At 54.6% G+C, this 25,880-nt stretch overlaps 1 protein-coding gene across 1 annotated transcript; it reads left to right on the top strand.

The window, feature by feature from the left end:
• The first annotated feature begins 1,725 nt into the window (after positions 1-1,725).
• EFNB1 (ephrin-B1) lies at positions 1,726-14,865 on the top strand. Its single transcript, XM_011967265.1, has 5 exons — positions 1,726-2,666; positions 11,327-11,604; positions 12,374-12,466; positions 12,665-12,793; positions 12,949-14,865. The coding sequence occupies exons 1-5, from the start codon at positions 2,539-2,541 to the stop codon at positions 13,359-13,361; spliced, it is 1,041 nt and encodes a 346-aa protein (XP_011822655.1). The 5' UTR covers positions 1,726-2,538; the 3' UTR covers positions 13,362-14,865.
• Positions 14,866-25,880: the final 11,015 nt, after the last annotated feature.

Below are 25,880 nucleotides of genomic sequence, written 5' to 3'. Positions count from 1 at the left end.
GTTATGAAAGGAAAAGCATCTAACATGGCTCTTGACAATAGCAGGCACTCAGTAAGCAGCAGGCTGCTTTCTGTATTCAGGTTTTGATGTCCTAGCATGCATTCCGGGGATCTCAGTCTCCCAGCTAGACTATTGGTATGTCCCTACACCCTGTTCTTCTCATCTCTCCTTCCTTACACCCCAATGCAGGGTCCAGCTGGGAAGCTCAGAGACCCCAAACAGCTCCTTCTTTCCCCTATCTACCCAGAGCCACTTCACCCTCAAGGGCCTGCCCCTGGAGGTGGGAAGGGCCCAGATTGTACCTATTTTCTCCTCTATTTGGGAGAAAATAAAAAGACAAAATCTGGGCTCTTCCCACCTCCACAGCCACAAAGATCATCAGAGGATCCACTGAGAAACGCTGTAGCTCAGTCACCTATTAAGCGAGATGATGGACATGAAACTGTGTGCGAATGGTGGAGCACTTTGGGAATGTTGCTCATCTAATTATCTCCATAAAGAAGCAGTGGGGAGACCTTATATTCTTGGCAGTCCCAAAGCCTACCCCAAACTCAGGTATTTCTACTAGTTCTTTCCCTTCCTCCCCATACAGGGTGGCGGTTTTTGCCAAGGCCACGCCTGTCCCAGGTCTTGTGTTCAAGTGCGTGTGCCAGGCTTGGGTATGCCACGCTCCGGGTGGGAGCTCCAGGTTTATCGCAGGCACCCGCAGTGCTACGGAAGTCCAGCAGGGGGAGACATTAGCACGTGGGTACGTCCTCTGGGGTCCGACCAGGGAGAGTGGGTCGGACCGGGAGGGTCTGAGCTATGGGATCGAGCCAAGTTATAAGCAAAGAGGCAAGGCGGGGCGGGGAGAATGGGCCAGGGCTGGGAGACAAAGACCCAGATGGCGAGGCCGGGACAGGCTGGAGTCCGGCTTCTCGGGGCCAGGATGCCCGCTTTTGCTTTTTCAAAAGTCTCGTGTCCCGTGCTTTTTCCTCTTTGCCCTCGAGGTGTCTTTCTTTATCGACGTGCCCTCTCATCCCCGCTTGCCTATCCCGGGACCTTGCCCGCGCCTTCGGACAGGACAAGACTAAATCTTGGCTCCAGAGGTCCCACAAGCCTCCCCCAGAAAGCTGAAATTCCGAAGGTCTGGTCCCCAGGGGCAATGAACATGCCTTCCCTCCCCACCAAACCCCACCCTGCCCCCCGCCCCACCTCCAACCCCGGTCAAGTACTGGACCCTCCCAAGTCTCCCCCTCCCACTGTTCTCACTTTTATGTTCCCGACTCTGGGTCCAAGTGCAAGCAGACAGTGCATTTTGAGGGCGAGAGGAGGAAAGCCCACCAAAGCCTTACGTTGGACTGGACAGGGAGCAGACAGGCTGTCCTTGACACGGAGGTGGGCACAGAGCAGGACTTCAGGGGTCCTGTGTGTAAAAAGAGAGTGGAAATACTTTCCTGGGGTACATGGGACAGGGTCAGTGGGCTGGGGTGTTGACCAGACGCGTGGGGAGGAGAGCAGGCCGGCGGCTCTTTAGAGTGCCAACTTCCCACGGGTTGAGCGCTCTGGGAACAGGACTGAGCGGGACCCAACCCTAACCACACGAGCCGCACACTCAGATTGGTGCCATCGGCCGCGCGGCGTCCTTAAGAGCTCCCTGAAACCCCGCCCCTTTCCTGCTCTAGGGGCGTGGTATGGGGCAAGGACCCCGCCACTGAGCTTGCTATTGGCTAAGAGAGCAGGGTTGGCCTTGCGTTCGCCTGAGCAAGGGAGTAGACAGCACAGCGGCAGCGGAGGAAGCCTATGCGAGCTGGACAGCAGTGGGAGGTGTGTGAAGCTCGCACTGGCCGCAGACCCTCGGGCTCGATCGCCCGGGAGCAAGGACTCGGCGACGCGAGGCTGCCGGGCTACCCGGCCGAGGCATCGGAGGCGCAAACTAATGGGACTGGCTCGCTCGGCAGCGTCTCCCCGCTCTTCTAATTACACTGAGCAGGGCCCGCGTTGAAGTAGAAGCTGTCCGGGGGCGCGTAGCCCGGAGTCCCAGTGTGGCCCGGAGGAACGGAGCCCGTGCCAGGGCGGCCCAGTCGGGAGCCCGGGGACCGAGCTTGTTTTGTGGGGAAACCCCCACTTCTTCCAAGGGACAGCGATCCCGGGACGGTCAAGGCGTCGGGGCGGCCACCGAGACCTCTGCGGGAAGACCCCGTCGGGGAGAGGGCTCGCAGCCCCGAACCGTCTCGGGGAGTCGAGCGGAATCGGGCGGGATCACCCGGGGGCGCAGAGCCCCCGTCGCGCCTCGTGCGGCAGCGGAGTGCCCAGGAGAACGAGCCCTCGGAGGCCGAAGCCCATGCCCGGGTTGGGGGCGGCTGCCCAGTGAGTCCTCCTGGCCGGCCGGGCGGAGAAGAGCGACACCGAAGCCGGCGGGAGGGGAGCACTTCAAAGCCGGCGGCTGCGGAGGATGGGCGCCTGAGCGGCTCCGAGCGCAGCGCGGCAGAGGAAGGCGAGGCGAGCTTTGCTGAGGAGGCGCCAAAGGATCCCGAAGTGCAGCCTGCCCCCGGGAAGATGGCTCGGCCTGGGCAGCGTTGGCTCGGCAAGTGGCTTGTGGCGATGGTCGTGTGGGCGCTGTGCCGGCTCGCCACACCGCTGGCCAAGAACCTGGAGCCCGTATCCTGGAGCTCCCTCAACCCCAAGTGAGTAACTTATCTCCTCTGGACCCTGAGGTGGGAGGCACTCCTTCAGGGTGAGGCCGCACGCCCCGGAGTGCATGTGGGGCGGTCTTTGGAGGAGGAGCGGCGCCTCATTTTGTCTCCGCTTTCTCGAGTGTTTTCTTGCGGGCCGGCGGGCGGGCGGGCCGGCGGAGCAGGGTGCGGCGGGGTGGGGTAGGGGGACTTGGCTGGGTTGTGACCCCCTGGGCTTCCCAGCCCTTGCCTCCGCACGTCCTGGATCAAGTCGAGATGGTCGCACCAGGCAGAGCTGGGGAGTCCGGGCGCCCGAGAGCGCACCGGAGAGCTGAGTGGAGGCGAGAACGCAGCTTCCTCCGGGGCCCCTGGGAACGTGGTGATTTTCGCCGAGAGCCGCTCCAGGAGTGAGCTTGACTCGGGCGAGGGACAAGGCCAGAACACGGGTTCCTCGTTTGCTTAGCTGTGGAGGGAACACAGAGCGGGACCCGGCGCTTGGGGCGGGTGGCAGCGCCAACATCCCCACTCGGGCTTCTCCCATTTTCATTTTTCTTTCTTCCTTGTTTGCCACCCTGGCTTTTTGCTTTGCTGTCTCTTCTTGCCCCCCGCCCCTCCTTTCTCCCTGCCGGAGCGGTAGAAAGGCGGGCGCTGCTCCCAGGCTCACAAAGGCAGCGGGTGGAGAGGGGCGGAGTGGGAGAGTGGTTGTTGGGTGGTGGGGGTTCGAACCAGCGCCCGTCGGGGGTCCAATGGAGCCGGTAACAGAGCTTCAAGGGCCAGCCAGGGCGGAGAGTGGCGGCCGAGCTGGCGAGGGAGGTGGGTGGGGAAGCAGCGATTTCTGCCCAGGCAGGTCCCCTTGGCCCCTGAGTCTGTCCCCTAGATTGGGGAGCTGTGCTTAGCTTTCCCCAAGGGGTTGGGGTGGGGGGTGGGCAGCTATATAAAGGACATCCTTTCTTTTCTTTCTTCTCCTTTCCCTGCACAACTACCCCACCACCACTATACACACAACCCCTCCAAACAACACGCACACCTTTCAGGGCGGTGGCTCAGTGGTTTCTGGGCTTTTAGTGGGAAGTCGCTGGGGCCGTTGTAGTGACCTCTGTACCTTCTTCTCTTTTGGCATCCAGGACTCAGGTTGGAACCCAGGGTCAAAATTGCTCTTTCTCTCAGTTTTCTGGAGGTCTCAGCAACGTGCGAACAACCCCACTTAGCAGGAAACTGGGGAGCTTTGACCTGCCCCATCCGTGATCACTGATTCCTGTATCTCAAATTTCTTCCTGTCCACTCTTGCTGCGCCCCCGCCCCCGGTAACTTCCCAGGCTCCTGCCTACCTTGGCCTCTTGGGTCCCAGGGACTTTTGATCTCTCAGCCCTGGAGTGGGAGAAGGCAGCTTTAGTTTTCTTCTTCTCGATTAAGGTAGAGTCCTATTACTGGTTGGTGGGATGGCTAAACCAGGGTCGGGGTGGAGGGCTCTGCCTGGGTACAAGGAAAGGGATTGGCAAGAATTTCTTTCCTACCCAGAAGCCAAATGGGGTACAACGATCTCCTAACAGCAGGGGCTCAAAATGTTCTGGGAGCCCTGGGCTACTTGAGCCCGGAGGGGGGAAGGTTGTGAAGTGTTCAGTTTCCCCGGTAAGGGTGGAGGCTGGAAATGCTCTCTCTTGAGCCAGGAGAGTTGAAATCCGCCTGGGGTAGCCCATCACAGGGGCTCATGGGAGTGACCTAATTGCTCTCTCGGGTCTCTAACCAGAGATAGCATGCAGCTCCACAGCTGGAAAGGAGCCCTCCTGCAGAGTTGGGGGTGCTGAAAGAAACACGATCTGTCTGTGCTCCCCCCCCCCCCCCGTTTGTGCTCAGAGCCTTTAGTGCTCTGGACTGGTTTACAGGTTTTGGGGGGTGGTCTCCTCTCTGACCCCCCTCCCCATCCACCTCAAGCTGAGGGCAGGCATTGTGGGGTGGGGATGGGGGGTGGCTGAAGACTCTCTAGAACCTGTCCGAATTCCATTCTGTAATTGGGTAGATCCTGGGAAGGGTGAGGGACTGATCCTGGTGCACCCCCCTTCCATCCAAGCTCAGGGGTCTGGAATGCAGCCACTGTCTGCATGTATTGGCTCCGGGTGATGGGGGCCAGAGGACAGGAAGGAGGCACTGCCCTCAGCTCTCCTAGAGCTCTGGGGGCTGCTTCTGCCACCGCGCCCAACCCTCAGGCTGCCACAGCCTTTCAAATAAACAGTCCCTCTCTGTCTCCCTCCCTCTCTGCCTCCTGCCCGAGTTCTCCTCTCAGGCCCCTGTCGGTTCGCCCTCTCACACCCTCCGTGAGCAGCGCTCACCTCCCCTCTCCAGCTAGGCTCGCCTGTTCTGCCTCGCTCTCACACTCCCTCTCACTCTTAGTCACTCTCTGCCTCTTTTTCTCAAGTCCTTTTGTTTCTCGCACATGCCCGTGCTCTCTCTCTCAGGCTCATTTTCTCTCTTCCCTCCCCTCTTCCTCTCCTGGCTTTTGGTCTCTCTCCTTAGCCCTGTCAGAATCTGGCAACCCCCCTCCCAAAAAAGAAAATCTCCCAGTGCCTATAAACCCTGCTTAATTGCTTCCTCCTTGGGAAAAAAAAAATCAAAATAAAGAAGTGGTGGGGTTGGGGGTCTGCTTCCAGGTTCCAAGGTGCTTGCGGCCGGGCCCCAGCCCTGACTGAGAGGGGAAGCTGGAAGGGCTGGCCCAAGACTCCCAAGTCTCTTTCCCAAATTGGTGCTGGAGCCTTCTGGGGTGCTAGTCCCTGAGTGGCAGGAGCTTCTGCCTCCTTGGCCCCTCCTGTCAGATTTGCCCCATGAGCCGCAAGGTGGGGGGATGGGTTTGGTCCTGCTAGAGTTTTTTTATTTTAGGAACCTCTGTGTGTGTGTGTGTGTGTGTGTGTGTGTGTGTGTGTGTGTGTCTGAGTTGGGGGGCTGTTATCTAAATGGTCGTAGAGGACCCCTCCCGCAGCCTCTTCCCCTGGGAGCTTGGGGCAGCCGGCAGGCCTCACACTTGAGTCCTCAGCCAAGTCCAGCTGCTGCAGTTCAGTCTCTCAGTCCCGTCCTGACCCCTTCCTGCCCCCCACTCAGGTTCCCCCACCTCCAGGGAGTCAGAATATGCCTGAGATCACATTACAAACGTTCCCTACAAGGGGGCGGGGGTGGGGGGGTTTGGCCTGGCATCCGGGACCCTTGACTCCAGCATGGGTGGGGGCAGCTGCAGACCCCAACCCATGCTTGCCTGCTCCAAGCCAAAGTGTTGGCCCCAGCCCCACACAGCTGTTCCAGCTCACAGTCCTGGGGAGGCCAGCTCAGGGGGCCCTTTTCCGGGGTGGTTAGGGACCTGACCTCTTCTACTCTGTGGCTGATTGGCCACAGGTGAGGGCCTGAGAGTGATGGGAATCCAGCAGCTCCTAAAGTCCCCTGTTCCCCTGCCTCCCCACTCCCACACAGGGCAGCCAGGCAAGGGCAAGAAGGACCTGTGAGGCTGGGGTAGGGACTGAATCAAGGGTTCCCTTTCTTCTCTTGGGTTCTCTGTTGTCTCATCTGCCCAGGTGAATGGGGATGGGTGGGCCCTGGATACTATGGTGCATCACTGTTTTCTGGGGTTAGGGACTAAAGGAGAGAGAGTGGGCCAGCCAGGAGGCTGCTAGTTGCCATGGGAACACCAGGTTTGGGGGAGATTCCACTTTGTGATTATTAGAGGAGCTGAGATACAGGGGTGCTCACCAGCCACATTCTGGGTTCCTTGCCCCGCAGACCATAGCAGCCCCTCTTGGGTGTGTTTCGCGGTCATTGTTTTGGGTCAGGGTGCTAGCAGCCAGGAATGTAAGCTCCTTCAGCTTTTTACTTCTAAATAATGCTGTGTTTGGCATGCTAACTAATAGGCAGGCGGCACCTTGCTACTTACAATGCACTCTCATATATGATCTCATCGGATGCTCCCAACAGCCCTGGGAAGTAGGTATTGGCCCCATTTTCCAGATAAGAAGGCATATGCCCGGACAAGGGAAGTGACTTATCTCAGGCCAGTCAATGACTTGCCTATGGAGGCAGAGCTGTGTTGTGTGCCATTCATTCCTGCTGCCTTGAAATGTAGGAGAGACAGGAATTCAAGGTGGGGTTTGGGAAGAGGCCCTGGCTCCCTGCCCCTGAGTTCCCCTCTTACCTCGCAGGTGTGCAAGCATCTGTCCTTGTGACTCAGGCCCTGTCTGTGTGGGGCGAGCTGTGCTCCAACTTCCTCATTTGACTTTGCTAGGCCTACCTCCCAGCGCTGACTGCTTGGGTGACCTGAACTAAAGGCAGCCAACTCACTGCCTGGCACACTCCCTGCAGAGCTCTGAGTGGCACCTTTGGTTCCTCTCTGAGCCAAGAATCTCTCTTCTCAGGGACCCCACAGAAAGCAGACGTCGACATTGTGGAGGGGGGTGTTAAATTCATAATGGACACTAGCTTTAGCCAGGTGGGGCAGAGGGAAGGGCATAGTTCACTGTAGGTGGGGAGGGTGACTTCCTCCAGGACTCTCCTGGCTTCCCTGCCTCCGACAGAGCTATGTGTGCCAGGACCCAGCTGCTGTTCCTGCCCACCCACGCCTGGGCGGGCACTGCTGGGACACGCCAGGCCTGCTCCTGCCAGCCTCGGGGGCTGGGTGGACCTGGGGGAGTTAAAGAGGAGCCTTTAATTTGGGGGCTCCCCACCCTAGCTGGGATGAGAACAGACTTGAGCTCTGGCTTGGGGTCTGTCCTCCACTGGTCTTGCCACCCTGGCGGGTACAGGTGCAGTGGTGGTGGGGTCACTGAATCGAGGTTGAGGCTAGAGTCTTCTACCGGACTTGGACTTGCATGGCCTAGAACCAGGCTCCCCCTTTGACCATTCTCTGACCGCAAGTTGCTAGATCCTGAGAGCAGGGTGACAGGGAAAGAAGTATAGAGCTGGTGGGACGTGGGCAGCTTTCTGGGCAAGACCCTCCTAGCTGCAAGCTCTCCCTGCCCCCTGTAAATTGTATTCACATGGGTGGAGAAGGGCTTATCTGGAGAAAACAAGGAGGGGGCTGTTGGTTACTTGGTTTCTGGCCAGTCCAGGGCCTTGGAGGCTACTGTCCCCAGCCCCTTCAGGTTTTTCATATCCCAGGATTCTTTGTGGCAGTGATGGCATGGTGGTGTTTCTAAGCTAGGTAGAAAGACTGAAGGTAGAACTTGAGCTAGGTGGAGGGCAAGAGCTGGAATAACTTAGGCCGCCTCCCCCAAGTCCTTTTACTCCCTGGGGTGGCGCCCTGGGGTCCCAGGGCTATCAGAGGCTGGAGAGGGAAGGCCTCAGGGGTTACCATGGCGACCTGCTTCAGGCTTCCTGCTGAGCCATGTCAATCCCTTTATTTTTCAGAAAGGGCTTTGTCTGGGGGTGGCCCCAGGCAGGAAAGCTTGGCTTGGTCATGGGGTAGGGGGAAGTAAGGTGGGGGGTAAAGATTTTCACTTGGGGACATCTCTTCCTTCTCTTCCCTTATTCCTACTCCTAATCTGGTAAGAGGGGAGAACTGTAGGGTCCCCCTTCAAAGTATGACTAGTGTTCTACCTAGCTTTGGGCTTCACTCTCACTGGCTACACACCCATCCCTTATGGTCCCTTACCACTCTCTTGAGCTTCTGACATGTCAAGATGAGGTTTGCCCAGTGGTAGGTAAGATGCTAAGAAGGTTACCAGTATGGGGGATCAGGGTCAGGGAAGGTGGGTCTCATCAGGCTCCGCTCCCTTCTGCACTTTAGGGGAAGGTGAGTTTCCCTCTGCCAGCTGCTATGCAAATGAACTAATGAATATTTATGAAGTCTGTTCACTGAGGTTGAAGAGACTCTGAGGGGTTTTGGGGGCAATAGTTCTCTCTTCTCCCCCCTCCTCCATCATGTAGACATCTGTTTCCTCAATGCCTCTGGCTTCAAGGTAGAACCCCAATTAGCTAGAAGCCCTGTTCCAGGGCTCTGGAACCTGGGTGGCAATGGGAGACTGCACTTGGGGTAGACAGGACTCCCTGGTGAGTAAGCCAGAACCGAGTGGTTAGAAAGCTGAGCTGGCCTGTCTCCCTTTCCGTGCCCTCTCTGTGGCTGCATATATATGTGTTGTTGAGCTGCAGCAGTATAACGATTCAGGCAATGTTTTAGGACCTCTTAGACCCATCGGGTTACTGTCCTAGGTAGGTTTAGACCCCTCTTTTCAATGGGAACGTTCATCTGATCACTCATTCCCTCACATCAAGGACCTGGACTCCAAGCTTCCTGCTAGCTCTAAGATGTGAGCAGTTGTCTAATCCTGCCATCTTGATGGAACCATTGTGAGCACTGGAAAGGGAAAAAATGCCTGGAGAATTCTAGAGGCTTTGGGGAAACTTGTTGGCTTTGTATGGTGCATGGGACGGGGTGTTCCATCTGAAATGTTTATCCAGGCTTCCATCCCATGCCTACTTCCTTTCTGGGTCCTCTGTAGTTAGGTACCAGTGGGGAGGCCATCTCATTCTGGCTGTTACCCTCCTACACATCAAGATGGCAGCTCCCAATTTGGTGGAGCCTCACTTGACATGGAGGAAAGGCTGCTTTTCTTCATCCACTTCATCCATGTGGTCAGTTTCCCTCTTTGCCTAGTTGGGTATCATTTTCCTCCCTCAGATGAGGACACGGGTTTGGCATTGCAAAGGCATTTGCCCAGAGCTCCCAGTAGGCCCGTATTGCTTGTTGTCCCTTTGGTGTAAGGGGCCCTCAGGAAATGGAACCACTCTTTTCTCAGATGATTGTGGTAGCCTGTGAACCGGTGCATGACACTGTCAGCTTCATTCTCTTTAAGCACTGCCTGAAGCCTTCCATTGTCCTTCCAGCTCCGAGAGCCTCTCTCCAATGGGATGAAACCCACCCTGCTTGCTGTGACACTTGAGGCCTTTCAGTTTGGCCCCAGGTGAACTTTTCCACCTCTTCTTCTATTTCTCTCTCCTCACTCCTAGCCAAGCTGGACCAATCACTGGCCCGAGCTTTGTGTCCTAGCCACTGCCATCTACTCTCGCAGTGTGTTGACTTCTTATTCCTCACCCAGGACTCACTTTCATCCTGCCTTTCCTGTAGATCCATCTCTGACCATCCTGGCCAGATGAGCTATCTCCTTCCTCTCCCTGCCTCCAGCCCTTGCTGCTTGAATCATCATCCTCACACATACCTACAGATAGCCTGGTGTTGTCTGTCACTCGAGTGTGGGTTATTTACTTTTCTGACCCAAACTGGACAGTAAAGTCCTTGATAATGGAGCCATATCTTTTCTTCCTGTTTCCCCTTCAAAATATGAGAGTGAGCTCATAGGTACTTAGTCTTAGTATCTGACCTCCTGTCTCTTGGGAGACTGCTTCTAAGAGGCAGTCAAACACGTTGAACACCTATTGTGTGCTAGGTGTTCTCCATGTGCTGCCTCGTCTTCCCACCACAGTATTGGAAGGTAGGGGCTCTTGCCACCCCTACTTTACAAGAGAAGAAACTGAAGCTCAGATCGGGCATTGGAGGTCACATATTTAGTAAGGGCTTAGCTTGGGAATCTGATTCTAAAGTCTGTGTTCTTTCTCCTACATGGTTCTGCCTTGTTCTCAGCACCAGCCCATCCAGGCTCAGAAATGGCCAACAAAGCACCATTTTCTTTCTGTGTGCTTAGGCAAGGACAGAGTCCTATGGATAGGTGGTCCTGGGCAGCTGACCCTCCCTGCTGTCCCCCAGTGCCTGGCCTTCTGGATTAGAATATGAACCTGGCTCAAAAGGCATTTGTCCATCTCCTCTCAGGAGCTGGAGTAGGAGCAACACAGAGGTGAGGGGTTAGGATACAGATGAGTGGGGTTACTGAGGCCCTATCTCCTATGATCTGTTGTCTCTGGTTGAGCCCCTTCTCCTCTCCTCTGTTATTTTTAGGAATGAGAAGAATCAAGTTTAAGGGTTCAGCCTCTTCCATTTTGAGGGTGGGACGAATTGCCAGTAGGACAATGGGCGGTGGAAGTGAGCAGAGCTGCACCTGGCCAGAGACTGTGGCCATCATCGCTTTGTTCCAGGCAATGCCTGTTCCTATCTTTCCATCATGCCCAAGATTAGTAAGGATGGGGGAGAGGACATGGGTCCCAGACAGATTGAGCTTCCCCAGCCTTTGGCTGGGAGCTGCGGGGGGGTGCTGACTAAGACATGTGTGGGCTTGCTGTGTGTGTGTGTGTGTGTGTGTGCACGCGCGCATGCGCGTGCGCGCATGCGTATGGGTATGGGAGAGGCAGTAGCAGCGGTCATGAAGGAATGTTTGTTGGGGGTGGGGGTATTTAAGACTGCCACCTCCAGGTAGCATGGGCCTGACACCTTGGTACCCAGCCCATTGGCCACGTCAGCCCCCTGTGGAAATGCCACATTAGGACAAAGGGCTCCCCCAGCCAGGCAGTGCTCCACCCTGCTGAGCAGTCAGAGCCTGGCAGCCTTGCCAATGGGCCACCCCTTCCACACCCTCCTGGTAGTGTGGTTCTCTCTCCCCACCCCCAGCCTGAGGATGGAGGAAGGGCAGAAGGCTTGCTCTTGCCGTCTCCACCCAGTAGGCCCAGCCTGGTTCTTGTCCACTTCCCTGGTTCTGGAATGGCCTGGGGCCACCCCCAACCCCGAGGCTGACCGTCTTCTTCCTTCTGGGCAGGTTCCTGAGTGGGAAGGGCTTGGTGATCTATCCGAAAATTGGAGACAAGCTGGACATCATCTGCCCCCGAGCAGAAGCAGGGCGGCCCTATGAGTACTACAAGCTGTACCTGGTGCGGCGTGAGCAGGCGGATACCTGTAGCACGGTGCTCGACCCCAACGTGTTGGTCACCTGCAATAGGCCAGAGCAGGAAATACGCTTTACCATCAAGTTCCAGGAGTTCAGCCCCAACTACATGGGTCTGGAGTTCAAGAAGCACCATGATTACTACATTACCTGTGAGTCCCGCCCATCCCATCCTCTGGCTCTCTCCCTGGGCTTAACTCTTTCCTCTCCTGTAGTAGTGGGAGCTTCTAAGTGGTACAATGCTATTGCATGTAGTTAAGGCCCTGCCGGATCTGAAACCCTTTGAAGACTGGCATGTTCTCCTCCTAGCCTGGCCTTGGAATTCTGGCCCCAACATTTACCAAGTTCACCTTGGCTCCAGGGGTTGGGCAGGAGAGGTCTCCAATTCATGTTGCTTCTCTCTTATTTTCTTTGCCCACCTAAGTTCTTATATTGGGAATGGTAGCATTTGCTGGGCCCTTTGGGATCAGCCAGCTATTCAGCCTTTTTCTTCAGGGGAAACCAAGGCCCCAAAAGGTGGAGGGGCTTCTTGCCTTAGATCACACAGTGAGTTAGAGATAGGGTCAGGACTCCAACCCAGTTCTCCTGATTCCTACTCCAGAATTCCTTTCAGTCTATGTAGAAGCCCCCATTATGATCCCAGTGAAAAGGCAGACCTTACCGAGGGACCATGGCCTGCTTGTGATAGGGGAGCAGTGCCCCCGGGGGTGGGGCTTGTTCTTGGCCTAGGCTGGACTAGGCCACTCTGTTCCTAGTGGGAGGGAAGAAAATGAAAAGGTTCACTGGTAGATGGGAGCCGCTTGCTTCTCCCAACTGCAGTTTATCTCCCTGTTGGCTGAGGCAGAATGGGAGTTTCTGGGTAATGCTGGTAGACCTTTCTCTCCTCCTGACTTCTCTGACTTCTCTGGCCTCTTCCTGCAGCAACATCCAATGGAAGCCTGGAGGGGCTGGAAAACCGGGAGGGGGGTGTGTGCCGCACACGCACCATGAAGATCATCATGAAGGTTGGCCAAGGTGAGTGCCTAGTCTGAGGGTCCCCTCACCCTACCCTGTTTGACCTTTGGAACAGATGTTCCTGGCTGGGTGCATGTGTATTAGGAGTAGGGGGCGTAGGGTTACAGTATCCAGGCCATTCTTGGCCCACCCTTGATGACTGAGGGCACCTATGCTGGCCGGGTCCCTCCCTCTCACCTGTTCTCTCTCCATTCTTAGATCCTAATGCTGTGACGCCTGAGCAGCTGACTACCAGCAGGCCCAGCAAGGAGGCAGACAATACTGTCAAGATGGCCACACAGGCCCCTGGTAGTCGGGGCTCCCCGGGTGACTCTTATGGCAAGCATGGTAAGTGTATATGTATTTCCCAGAGGTCAGGAGCCATTGCTCTGTCACCTTGTTAGGCCCTGTCTCTGAAGAAATGCAAGCTGGACCTGGCCTGAAATCTGCTGTGTGTCCCTGGGACCCCTGGCTGACTGTTCCTCCCCACTTCCCTTCCTCAGAGACTGTGAACCAGGAAGAGAAGAGTGGCCCAGGTGCAAGTGGGGGCAGCAGCGGGGACCCTGATGGCTTCTTCAACTCCAAGGTGGCATTGTTTGCAGCTGTCGGTGCCGGTTGCGTCATCTTCCTGCTCATCATCATCTTCCTGACGGTCCTACTACTGAAGCTACGCAAGCGGCACCGCAAGCACACGCAGCAGCGGGCGGCTGCCCTCTCGCTCAGTACCCTGGCCAGTCCCAAGGGGGGCAGTGGCACAGCGGGCACCGAGCCCAGCGACATCATCATTCCCTTACGGACTACAGAGAACAACTACTGCCCCCACTATGAGAAGGTGAGTGGGGACTACGGGCACCCCGTCTACATCGTCCAGGAGATGCCACCCCAGAGCCCGGCGAACATCTACTACAAGGTCTGAGTGCCCAGCACGGCCTCAGGCCCCTGAGGGACAGTCGGCCTGGACCGGACCTCTCCTTTCGCCCCCACGCCCCCTCCCTTCGCCAGTTGTGCCCACCTTTGTATTTAGTTTTGTAGTTTCTTGGCTTTTATAATCCCCCTTTTTCCCTGCCCCCTGGGCTTCGGAGGGGGGTGCTTGTGCCCCTAACCCCCATGCTCTTGTGCCTTCCCCCTCTGGCCAGGCCTCTGGGCTCCGTGGGGGCGCCCCTTCTTGGAGGGCAGGGCTGGACGCTGATGGACAGCAGGCAGGGGGGCAGTCCCCTGGCCCTGCCCCTCCCTCGCCCCCCTTGCCACCTTCCCAGGACTGCTTGTCCGCTATCATCACTGTTTTTAATGCTTTTGTGTTCATTTTTTAGCTGTCAACTCATTTTCATCTGTTTTTTGAAGAAAAATGGAAAAATGTAAAAGGCAGCCCCTCCCCAGGCTTTGTGAGCCTGACCCGAGCCAGTATAAGAGGGCCTGGGGCACGATGTGGTCAGCCAGGAAGCATACGATGCCATTTCTTTTATAGACTCCTCGGTATTTCTGGTAGGGTAAGGGGCAGGCCAGGGCTGTTCCTGCCCATGATGGAAGAGGAAAGTGCTACTGGGCAAGGTGTCCCACCCTCCCCTCCTGACCCTCCTTCTACGAGGCTTATCCTGGCAATGGGGTAGTCACTGCCACCTTTCCACCAAAAAAAAAAAAAAAAAAAAAATCCCTTCCTTGTGGGATTCTTGGGCATCTCCTGCCTCCCTCACTCTCACGGTAATTAATGTCTTAATTGGCTGTTGCCTGGGGAACAGGAGAGCTGCTGCAGGCAGATGACCTCATGGGGGGTGGAGGGAGGTGAGGTGCCCAGGTGGCTATTTGCCCTGCAGAGCTGGGAGTTTCCCCCCCACCCCCCGCCCTGTTCTCTCTTTACCTTTGGCATCCTTTGGCCTGGTGGGGAAACAGAGGCCCAGGGTGGAGACCTAAGCGGGTATAAGACCAGGTGGCCTGCCCCTTTTCTGGGCCCTGGCACAGGTGGGTGACCCCCACCCAACCCAGCTCCTGCTGCTGTCCCAGTCTTGGGCTGGGGCCTGGAAAGAGGAAGAGACTGCCTGGGGCTGGGCCAGCCCGCTGTGCACTTTGACCCCAGTTCCTTGCCAGCACGGCTGCTAACAGACTGCCACTTGAGTGCGCCTTGCAGGCACTACCAGAGCAGCCATGGAAGGAGCTGGGCCTCACACCATCCACCTCCACACTGCCTCCTGGCCAGCTGCCCACCCCAGTGCCAGGTGGGAGAGGGAGCAGAACAGCCAGCCCCTTCCAGGTGGCAGTCGGAAGGGTTTTTGTTTTTGTTTCTGTTGCCATTTGTGTAAATACTAGTCTTTTTGGAAAAAAATAATGTAAAGATGTTTTGTATAAACTCTGAATTATTTTCTTGTTGCTTTTTTCTTAGAAAAAAATTGGGACTTAAAAAAAAAAAAATTAACCACATGGAGAAATGGGTATAAAATGGTGTCATGATGTTGGGAAATGGAGAGTGAGAGTCGTGTGTGTGTGTGTGTGTGTGTGTGTGTGTGTGTGTGTGTGTGTGTGGTGGGGATATGTGCATGTGTGCGCTTTCCTGTGCCCAAACCACTGGTGACTGGGGCAGGTATGGGAAGAGAGTGGCTATCCTAGTGGAGCAAGATGTTTTAATGCCCTGTGCCCCTCCTGCCACTCCCCTCACCCCACGTTTTTCTGCTCTCTTGTTCTGCCGTCATGGAGCCTGAGACCATTTCCCCTGTTCATCCTGTCATCTCTGTGGCATAGGCCATGGGCATCTGCCCAGTCTGGCACAGGCCCAGTTAGAGATGGTTGATGGAGGAGGGGATGTTCCCATGGGGACCTGGGTGTGTCCACAAGTACTGCCACCACCTAGCTGGGGCTAGATCTGGGACCTGCTGGCAGGCCCAGCCCTGCCCTGCCTCAGGACGCCTGGAGGTGGATAGAAATAACTTCCCAAGATCTGAGCTTCAGCTGCGGCCTACTGGGTATTGGGCCCGCTTCAGGCTGCCCAGTTCACCTCTCAGCCAGAAGAATCTTGCTTCTGATCTGGGCCACACCACAGCCACCACCATGGCATAGTTGGGGGCTTCTGGCTGGCAGTCGATACCCTCAAGCTGGAGCAGCCTTGGGCACCCGGTCTACCTCCCACAAGCTGATGAGTAACCTGCTCAAGTCAAAGAGTGTGGTGAGGGCCCTGAAGAGGGTTTGGCCTCCATCCCACAGTGGAGAGGCAGACTGGCAGGGCCTGGAGCCTTCCTGCTCCAGCCTGGAGCAGCCTGCTGGTCTTGTGGGGGGACTCCCTATGGAGACGGCTAAGACAGATGTCAGGGGAAGAGGACAAGTGAGATCCAGCAGCTAAAAATGGGGAAGAAGGCAGCAGAGGAAAGAGGAGGAAGAAGGAGAGAGAGAGTGATCCAGAGCAGGAAGCCCCAGAGAACTAGCCAAGGAGCCACCCAGGCTATGAGGGAAGTGGGGAGCTGGCGGAGAAGGAAGGGGGCGGAGAGCCACAGGGTCTGTGGGCGGAGGGAAGGAAGGTTGGGCTAGTGTAGGGCTGGGCCTGGCTGGGGTGCTCCCAGAGCCAGCTGGGGCAGAGGCTGTTTATTTGGTTTCTCATTAACCAAAGGAAGTGCCTGGATCAGATGGAGCCTCTGCTGCTTGACTGCCTGCCCAGAGTGGGGCCTGGCCTGGGCTAGGGGTCTCTCATCAGGGTTGGTTCAGGCCAGATTGGTGTCGCTCACTGGGGTAGAGCCTGACTCAGGTTGAGTGAGCACTTCCCACACTTCTCCAACTGAGTGTCCTCCAGTAGTCCCCCACCCAGTCCAGGATACCAGCTGCCTTAAACTCTCCCAGTGGGGGATGAAGCCCTGGGGGCCCTCTGGGAGCAGCTGTGGGAGTGTGAAGTAAAATCCAAGGGAGATTTTACAAAGGAGAGTGGGGCAATCTGCTGGGTAGCCCAGAAGCTTCACAACTGACTGTTCCTTTGCCCTAGCATGGGTGCCATGGCTGGCGCTGGTTTGAACTTGGTGCTCACACTGTTGACCACACGGTGTGCTTAGTAGTTCCTTGTGTCCTTCACCTGGACAGCACCTGCCAGTTTGTTCAAATGCTTTTACACACTTTGTTTCATTGAGTCTCATAAACTGCCCTGTGAGGGTGGTAGGTGGGGAATTACCTGACTTATATTTGAGATGAGGAAACCAAGACCCTATGAGGGGCTGTAACTTGCCCAAGGACACACATCAGGTGAACAGGAGCTCTAGGACACAAGTGCACGCCTTTCATTACACCATGAGCAAATAAGATATATTCCTTGAGAGCGAGGGGTATGACTTCCCACTTCTTGCCTTTGTCTGAGCAAGCATGCTTCCTTGGGGATCTTAAAAAAAGGAGCCCTCTCCACCTCCACTCCCCATTCCCTTTCCATCTGTCTTGGTCAGGGAGGGACCAAGCTCAGCTAGCTGGAGGCAGGAGGTGTGCGCCTCCAGTGGTAGGGCCCCAGACTGCCCCACCCTTGACTCTCCTTCCTGTCCCAGCTGGGCCTAAGCTCCTGGTGAGTCAGGGATACAGGATGCTTCCCAGGTGAGGGTGGGGCTGCCTGGCTTTCTCTGCAGGCTGAGCCCAGTTCACCAATAAAGCCGAACTGAGCAGGTGCTAACCAGGCCTCAGTTTCCCTGAAAGATACGGCCTTGTGGAGCTGGAAGGCCAAGGTTCTTGTGACCTTATTGCACTGGTTGATTTTAAACTCCCAGGTGGCCTCCCTGAGGAACTAGTGACATGAATGGCCTGGTATCCACTAGGCAGGGGCACGAAGCTGGGCTAAGCAACCTGTGGAAAGACCCAGGCCCCACTGGGGCCATCCTAGGTTGGACCCTGCTGAGCAAGCGGCCCTCTGGCCACCTGGCATCAATCACTCTTGGAAATCCAACCCGCCTGCCTACCTGGCCTCCTGTCCTGCCTGGGCACGTCACAGTCCCACTGACACCCCAGCTGAGTCAGCCCCAGCCTGCCTGGGACCCTCCTCACCCATCTGCTGCTGGCCTCCTGTACAGTTGGACATTGGATCTGGGGGGCTGGGGCCCCAGCTGGCACTTGTTAGGTTGGCTTCCCCTTTGGGAGGCTGCTGAGGGGGAGACCAGCCCCCACCCAGGACAGGGGTCATAGAACCCAAAATGAAAGCAATTTAAAGGCATTGGGGAGAGAGTAATTATAGTTTCTGTTTTCAATGGTTAATTGTTCAGCTGGCAAAGAGAAAGGAAAAAAGGGAAAGCTGGGGGTTGGAGGGAATAAGGATGAAGGGATATGGGAGGGTGGGAGGAGTTTGCCATGGGGCCCTTTATTCCAGGTGATAGAGCCCTGGAACAAGAGGCTGGAGACCTGAGGGCCTGTCTCTGCTTTGCCATAACTCCCTTTTTGACCAGGGACAGGCAGATCCCTGTCTGGGTAATGAAGGAGTGGTACTAACTTTATTCATTTATTCAGAAAATATTTACCGAGTACCTACTATATGCCAGTCAATGGTCTGGGCACTGGAGTACAGTGAAAAGCAGGATAGACGAGGTCCCTTCTCCCAGAGACCTCACATTCTAGAAAAGTCTTTCAGTGCCCAGGTAACTCTTGATTCTGTTTTGTATTGGTGACTGAGTCACAAGAATGTGAGAGGTAGAATGGAGAATACACTGATTTAAAACTTGGGTTCTAAAGTGAGTCTTTCATTCATTCACGTATTCATTTTTTTTTAATAAATATTGAACGCATGGCACATAGCAAGTACCAATAAATGGTAGCTGTTGCTTCTCCCATGAGAGACGGAGTAGACAATTTGGCTCTGGGGCTGAGCTTCTAGAGGACTCTTCCTGCTTTGAGAGCGGACCCTACGACCTGGCTGTTGCTGTCATCATCCACCAAAGTCGGCCTTTTGCAAGGTTGTTAAGCATCCTAAGAAGTTATCCTAGGCCGGGCGTGGTGGCTCAAGCCTGTAATCCCAGCACTTTTGGAGGCCGAGACGGGCGGATCACAAGGTCAGGAGATCGAGACCATCCTGGCTAACACGGTGAAACCTGTCTCTTATACACATCTAGATGTGTATAAGAGACAGACTCCAGCCTGGGCGACAGAGCGAGACTCCGTCTCAGAAAAAAAAAAAAAAAAGAAGTTATCCTGTGGTTCTAATGCCAGCTTGCTTCCTCTAGCCCGTGGCCAGGTACCTGAGCAAAACATACCCATGATAAACACTTCCCAAGGCCCGTAGGCAGAAGCTGCCCAAACTAGAAGAGGTGTCCTCAGCCTTTGCCTATCACTGTTGTCCTATGGCTGGTCCCTCCCAGCCTCTCTAGTGGTGGTGGGTGAGGAGCTGGCTTCTAAGAGAAGAGCTTGCCCCCTTTCTCTGGCCAGGTCCCTAGGGAAAAACTCCATGTGGATCATTCAGTTCCAGGGCACCAGGGAAAACCAAGGGAGACCCTAGAATCCACCCCCGCACCAGAGACTCCACACTGGCTGGATTTTCCTGAGTAGAACCCTTGCTGTCAGAGGAACTGGCTAGCGGCCTCACTGGCTGCCCTCATGCTGGTTCAGGTAGAATCTAAGAAGTCAGGGGCCAGGAAACAGTAGAGCTAGGACTTTTCTGAGAGCTCTTTTCCAGACCAAACCCCTCATAAGAAAACTGAGGCCCAGAGATGGGAAGGGACTTATCCAAGGGCACACAGGGAGTGCTGGCAGAGCCAAGCCTTGGACCCAGCTTCCTTGCCTCACAGGGCAGAGCCGGTTGCCCTTCTTGCATACTGTGTGGCCTTGTTCTCTCAGAATCCCTATGAGTGTGTGTGTGTGCGTGTGTGCGTGCGTGTGTGCGCGCGCCAAACAAACCCATATATACACAGTATTTATATTGACCAACTGTGTAAGTTTACACAAGGCAATTACCAAAATGACACATTATAACCCTGAGAAAAATATGGTCCTGGGAGGTTTAGGCCTGGTTCGGAGCAGACTACGAAAATGTACTCATAGTCTGCCCCCCTCTCTGGGGGTCCCTCTCCTGTGGCACCTTATACAGCTCTGAAGTCACTCACCAGCAAAATAGCTTGGAGGTATCCGTAGGGGCCAGACCCACTGGTTCACAGCCCAGACCCAGAATTGGGCATCTCAAGGCTGGGCAGAGCCTTATAGATCCAGCGGTTTCACCCTTCTCTGGATACTGAGTGTGGCTGGCCAGCCTGTGCACACATACCTCAGGGCAGGCCTTCTTCCCTCCCCCACCCAGGCTGCCTGGGCCTTTCCGGCCAGCCTGACAGTTAGCTGTCCTAGCCCTGTGTTCAGCCCCCCTGCACACACTAATAGCCATGGCAGTAACATGCTTTCACATGCAAATTGCTATGGAATTCTCAGCCCCTGCCGGTGCCCCAGCCCCCAAGGCCTCCCCCTGGGCAGATTCAGAGAAGAGAATGGAATCTTTCAAGCTGTTAGGGCGTCTAGAGACCTTCGAGTCCAGCCCCCTTGTTGGATGGATGGGAAAACTGAGGCCCAAAGAGGGGAAGAAGGAACTGCCCACAGTCACACAGAGAGTTCACCGGGACTGGCCCTCACCCAGGTCTTCTGACTTCCAGCCCACTGCCTCTTCAAACCACCACAGAGCCTCCTAATCCCTCTCGTCCCCCAACCCACCCCCCATCATGGGGTGTTTACTGTGGACTCTGGGATCCCTCCCTCTGGCACAGATGCTCCTGAGAGACACCCCTCAGTGGGGCCTGGGGGTGTGAAATCCAGAGAAGAAAAGACCAGATAGCCATGACTTAGGGGCCTTGCCCGGGGAAGGGAGCCATTCTCCTTTGAAACAGGCAAAAGAGGATTTGCTCACTTCTCTCTCTGCGCTGCCATCCTCTGATACCGGCCAAACCGCCCCCACCCCCGCCCACCCAGCAGGCCTGCCAAGCTATGCCAAACCTTCTCCTGGGCCCTAGTCCCACCAGATCTTTCCAGGTTTGTGCATCATCACTCTGCTGGAGAGGTCACCAGCAAAGCTTGGGCCCTGGGAGGCCCTGGGAACCCTGGTCCCAGCTGGAGTATGGGAACATTTCCCTTCCCTTCAGTTCAGCTGAAACAAGATGGGAATTTTCTGAAATGAACTTTACAAGGAAACCGAAAGGAAATGAAAATAAACACCGAAAGGGAAAAAGAGACAAGTTTACAGAGCACAGGTGTCTGCTCCCAGCTCAGCTGAGGTCTTAGCACAGATAGACCCAAGCTAGAAACTTCCGGGTTATCCTTGAAATCTGCCTTCAGTTCTGCCTCTGAACTGAACTTGACTCTGCCCATTTCTGAGCACCCCTAATACCACCAGCCACTCTGGTTTGTACTACCTTTATCTCTTGCCTGAACGATGGCAATAGCCTTCTGACTGGTCTCCTGGCTTCCATTCTACTCCTCTCTTGCAAAACAGCAGCCAGGGCCATCTTTCCAAAACTCAATCCTGATCTTGCCCATCGCTGCCTACCTTTTATATTTGTCCATCGTTCCCCAACTCCTCAGCATGGCTTTCAGGATCGTGGATGATCTGGTCCTTGCCCATCTCCTTAGTCTCTCACTTCTACCCCTCCCCACCACGCACACCTTACACCCCAGCAACGCAAAGCTACTCCCTGGCACCTGACGAGAACAGGCACCCTTAAGCCTCTGTGCCTTTCTGTATGTGCTCCCATCAGTCAGAAATGCCTGTCCCCTTGCCCGTAGTCTGGCAAACTCCTATTGAGCCTACCCTTCATGGACATTTCTGACCCCCAAGCCAGGCCAAGTTTGTGTTCTCTTCTCAGCCCTCACAGCGCTTCTGCTCACCCTGCCAATGTTTGTCTCCCCCAGTAGATTGTGAGCTTCTAGAGGGCAGAGCCAGTGTTTCATGTCTGCATCTCACCTGGAATGATGCCCAGCACAGAGTTTAGCACAGAGGCAATATCAATAAACCTTTGAAATGTTTGTCGACTTGAATGGGCTTCGCTGGGCTGGGACGGTCACCCCAGGGCTCTATCCCTGCCCTCCACTGCTCACTTTACCATTCAGTCAATCTGGAGAGTCAACATCTTATTATATTCCCCTACAATAAACGCTAACATTTACTGAGTACTTATTGTGGGCCAGGCACCATGCTGCACACTTCATGTGCATTACTTCATTGACATCTTCTGCTGCAGTGATGTCTCAGAGAGGTCCCTATCTGAGGTGGACTGTGATTATCTCAGTTTTACAGATGAGGAAATGGAGGCTCTAAGAGGGAAAGTGCCTTGCCCACAGGCACATGGCTAGGAAGTTGTATGTAACGACTTGAACTTGGAAGCCAGAATGCGGAGTCCAAGTGCTTAGGGGCTTCACCACATTAGTAAGGCAAAGTGACGATGGCAGCTTGGGGAAAGAAGGCATCTGGGCCCTTCGGCCTGTACCCCTTGATGCTGGCCACGTGACTTCAGAGGCCGTCTAGTGTGGTAGTTAAGAGCCCAGATTCTGGAGTCAGTCTGCCAGGGTTTACATTCCAGCTTTACCACTTTCTAGTTGTGAATTCTTGAGCCATTTACTCAAACCCCTCCGTGCTTCTGTTTTATTCATCCAAAAGATGAGACTGAGAGTAGCAGCCATCTCATGAGACTGTAGTGAGGATTAAGTGAATAAACACACATCCAGCCCTTACAACAGTGCCCAGCGCTGGTAATTGCTTCGTAAACGCCATTTACTACCCTTTGAATCCCGAGGCAGCCTTTGGTTCCTGTCACTCAGCCTTAGGCAGCCTGAGTCCTCTGCTTGGCCACTTGAATCAGAAGGTTCAGCCGCTAAGATTCCCTGGTCTCAGCCTGGGTTGCTATGTCCCCAGTGAGGGTGCAATGGGTGGTGGGCTGCAAGCTCCTCCAGGCCCCAGTCCCAGGGCTTAGCTGTCCTAGGCTTGACTCCTGAGGGCCCAAGGGGAGGAACACCCAGGCTGCTGTGACCCCTACAAGGATCCTGGAGTCAGGATGGGGAGACTTGCATTTGAGGCCTGACTCTGCCCCTTAGTCATATGTGTCATGTCTTCTCTTGAGGCCTGGGTATCTTCTTCATCTGTTGAATGTAAATGGGATGATGTAAGCAAAACTGCTTTGTGAAAAAAACACATATACTTTGATGTAAGGAGCCACCACTTCCCATCAGAATGTGTGTTCCTTTGGGGCAGTGAACCTGGGCCTCAGTAAAGAGACAATGAATAATGAATGAGTGTTTCTCCCACTCAGAATCCATGCTCCTCCCCAGCCAGAATCTAGTAGCCAGAGATCCAATTCTGAAGCAGGGACACTCACTCTAATAATGGCCTAGAATCCTCTGGGGAAGTCGAGAAGGATGTGTTGCCATGTTTAGGAGAAGCCCATGCACCACAATCTCAGATCCAGGGACTATTTTGTTCCCATCCTCAACAGGGTCACTAGAGCTGCAGGCACTTTTGAAAGAAGGACACTGCTACACTAAATGGCCCCCTTCTACACTCTTTTCTGCTGGTGAAGCTTTAGCAGGTACAGCCTGTCTTGGAGCCACTTAAGTAACAATACACATCAAAAACCTAAAAATGTGGAGGCGCTCTGACCCAGCGATTCCAATGTGGATGAAGACCCTGTGTAAGCGATTTTCATCACAATCTTATGCATTTGCAGTGGTTTTCTAATATAAAAAAATTGGAGAATACTTCAAAAGCCATCTCCTCTGGGTGGTTTTGGGCTTTTGTGATTTCTTTTCTTTTCTTTTTTTTTTTTTTTTAAGATAGGTCTTATTATGTTGCCCAGGCTGGAATCAAACTCCTGGGCCCAAGTGATCCTCCCACCTCAGCCTCCCAAGTAGCTGGTACTACAGGCACAGGCCACCACCCCTGGCTACATCTGGGTAGTTTTCTTAATCTATACACACACACACATGCATGCACGCACATGCACACACACATACACAAACATACGCCTCCAGTAACAATGAAAAATTTTCTGTACAGTGTATATTAACTGTCTTCTCCTTTGAAAAACTTTCCTAGTTCCCCTCCTGAGTTCTGCATATGTCTCTCTTGACTCCAGCACATTGGATTGCAACCACTGGAGTCTTCAACTCTCAGTAACTCAGTTTCCTCATCTGTAAAATGGGGAAGCTGATATTGCCTATGATGTTGGATGATTGAGAAGATGCCATGAGATAATAAATATAAAGCCCTTAGCAGAGTGCCCGGCAGGTCATAACCACTCAATAAACTTTATTATTGTGATTATTACCTCAATGCAAGACAGTCACATGTCTGCCTCTATCATTAGTCAGTGATCTCTTCCATGGTAGGGACTAGGCTCTATTTTTTTTCTCTCTGAATCTCCAGTGCCCAGTACAAAGCTTGACATATGGTGGGTGCTGAGTGAGTTTGGTAAAAGGATAAATTGAGTCTTATGCCCTCAATACAAAGAAGCAGCTGAGGCTCAAGAGAGGACAAATAAAGAGTTAAGACTAGAACCCAGGTCTTCTGTCTTTAAGCTGTGGTCCCCTGGGGAGTTGAGGGTGAGGGTGGGATTGTGAGTAAGCTTCTGGATTCCTTGAGTTGGACTGCTTGGGCTCTTTCTGAACTTGGGGGTCTGAGATCCCTGTGATCAGAGAGACTCTGGGGCGGGGGCAGTTGTGCTGATCCCCCCCTCTTCATTCTTGTCCTCATTCCCTCCATCTCTGGCTCTAGCCTAGCCCAGCCAAACAGGAAGATTCATTAACCGTCTAAATATACAGAGCCCAGGGGCCATGTGCAGCCTGCAACAGAGCTGGGGTCCCAGCAGGGCCAGAGCCTGAGGCAGCAGTGCCGGCAGAAGGCTGGCTGGGAGGGGGGCCTGGCGAGGGGGAAGCCCAGGGAACAGCTAATGTGATGATTGATGGGGAGGTGAGTGAAGCCAGGCTAGCCCTGGGCCCTCGGACCTCCAGTCTCTAGTCCCATTCTTACCTATCTATCCTTGCATTCCCCACTCTAGGTTCAACCCTGGTCCCCACCCTAGCTATGGTACCATCCCCCTCTCCATACCCTCCACCTCCTAGGTCCAGGTCCCTGGGCTTCAGAAGTACGGAGCCTAAGAGGTGGGCGGCCAGGGTTGGGGGTGGGTTTCCCCAGGCTCTTGCCTGCTTATTATTATAAGGGCTATTTCTCTAATCAAAACTCCCCAATTACCCAAGGGCCCCTCTGATTAATATTCCATGATAACAGGAACAGGTCACATCTGGCTGCAGGAGCTGGAATTTGACACTCCAGGAGCCCCATGATTGGTCTGCAGGAAGAATAATAAACTTCTTTCTCCTGCCCCCTTTCCCTTCCTTTCCATTCAGAGGTCCCCTTTTCCTCCACCTTCCCTTCCCCAGCTCTCCATCTGTCCCCCGCCACCCCATCCAAGGCCTCTGTGTTGCACTCTACCCTCTTTTGAGGTGGAAGCCGACTCTCCAATATTGGTCAGCCCTCTGGCCATTGTTGTCCCCTTCTTTGCCTGGCTGATCTTTGGTGTGGGAACATTTTTTTGCTGGGACACGGTGGGCTGCGTAGGGAGGCTGATTTCTGAGTGATTGTGGGTACTTTAAATGTATCATCTCATGAAATCCTCCTCACTATCCTCCTACAAGGGAGGAAGTATTATCACTGTTTGTTGACAGGGACACAGTGCGCCTAGAAGCCACATGATTTGCCTAGCATCACACAGTCTTCCAGTGACAGAGCTGGGATTTCAAGCCCAAGACTTTCTGCTTCCAAGGCTTCTCTTCTCCCCACACCCCACCCTGATCTGCTGAGGACGGTTTCAGTCCCTGGATGCTTGGATTAAGATGGGACCCGCTGATATGTCAGAGAGCAAGTGCCCATGAAACCCAGACTCCCCGGCTTCCGTTGGATTTGAGATGGGTTTTCAGGCAAATGCGCCAAGAACTTTTAATGCAATCCTACAGCCCAGAGAGTAGAAAAGACTTTCCCATGTTCATATGGCAAGGTGGTCAAAAATATGGTTCTCAGCCCCAGATCTTCTGACACTCAGATGAAAACTTCGATTTGCCATCATGTGGACGACCCTGAATGTGAAAGGTTTCTTGTCACACCTGCAGGTAAGGGACTGCCAGACACCCCCTGTCCTGATTTAACCCAAAGACACCCCAGACAGGGCCCCGCTGCTTGTGTTTGTTCAGTCTTCACCAAGGAGCCTGGGCAGAACATGGTCTCTGCTTAGGGTAGAGGTGGGGATGGCAGGGGAAGGGGTTGTGGCTGCTGCTGGCGGCCAGAAAAGATTTGCCTTCAGCCAATCCTAGGCTATGGCTCTTGGCCCTGGGGTCGAGCTCCGTCCTGACTCACCATGCATCTCACCAGTCAGGAGGAGGGCAGACTCTTGAGTTTCAGGGGCGCAAAAAATCCTCCACTGCTCTCTCCCCAACACACTATCGGATGTCTGAGAGTGGGACACCAACTTGGATTTGCTGAGGAAGG

This window comes from Mandrillus leucophaeus, unplaced genomic scaffold (genome assembly GCF_000951045.1).
Source record: "Mandrillus leucophaeus isolate KB7577 unplaced genomic scaffold, Mleu.le_1.0 Scaffold797, whole genome shotgun sequence".
Taxonomy (NCBI): Eukaryota; Metazoa; Chordata; class Mammalia; order Primates; family Cercopithecidae; genus Mandrillus; species Mandrillus leucophaeus.
Note: the sequence above shows the minus strand (reverse complement) of the source record. Positions and strands in the feature narration are given on the sequence as shown.

Excerpts from the sequence above, each read along its gene's own strand:
- EFNB1 (XM_011967265.1), top strand. The coding sequence starts at position 2,539 with ATGGCTCGGCCTGGGCAGCGTTGGCTCGGCAAGTGGCTTGTGGCGATG. Across the intron at positions 2,667-11,326 it reads TGGAGCTCCCTCAACCCCAA|GTTCCTGAGTGGGAAGGGCT; the intron begins GTGAGTAACTTA and ends CCTTCTGGGCAG. Across the intron at positions 12,794-12,948 it reads TGACTCTTATGGCAAGCATG|AGACTGTGAACCAGGAAGAG; the intron begins GTAAGTGTATAT and ends TCCCTTCCTCAG.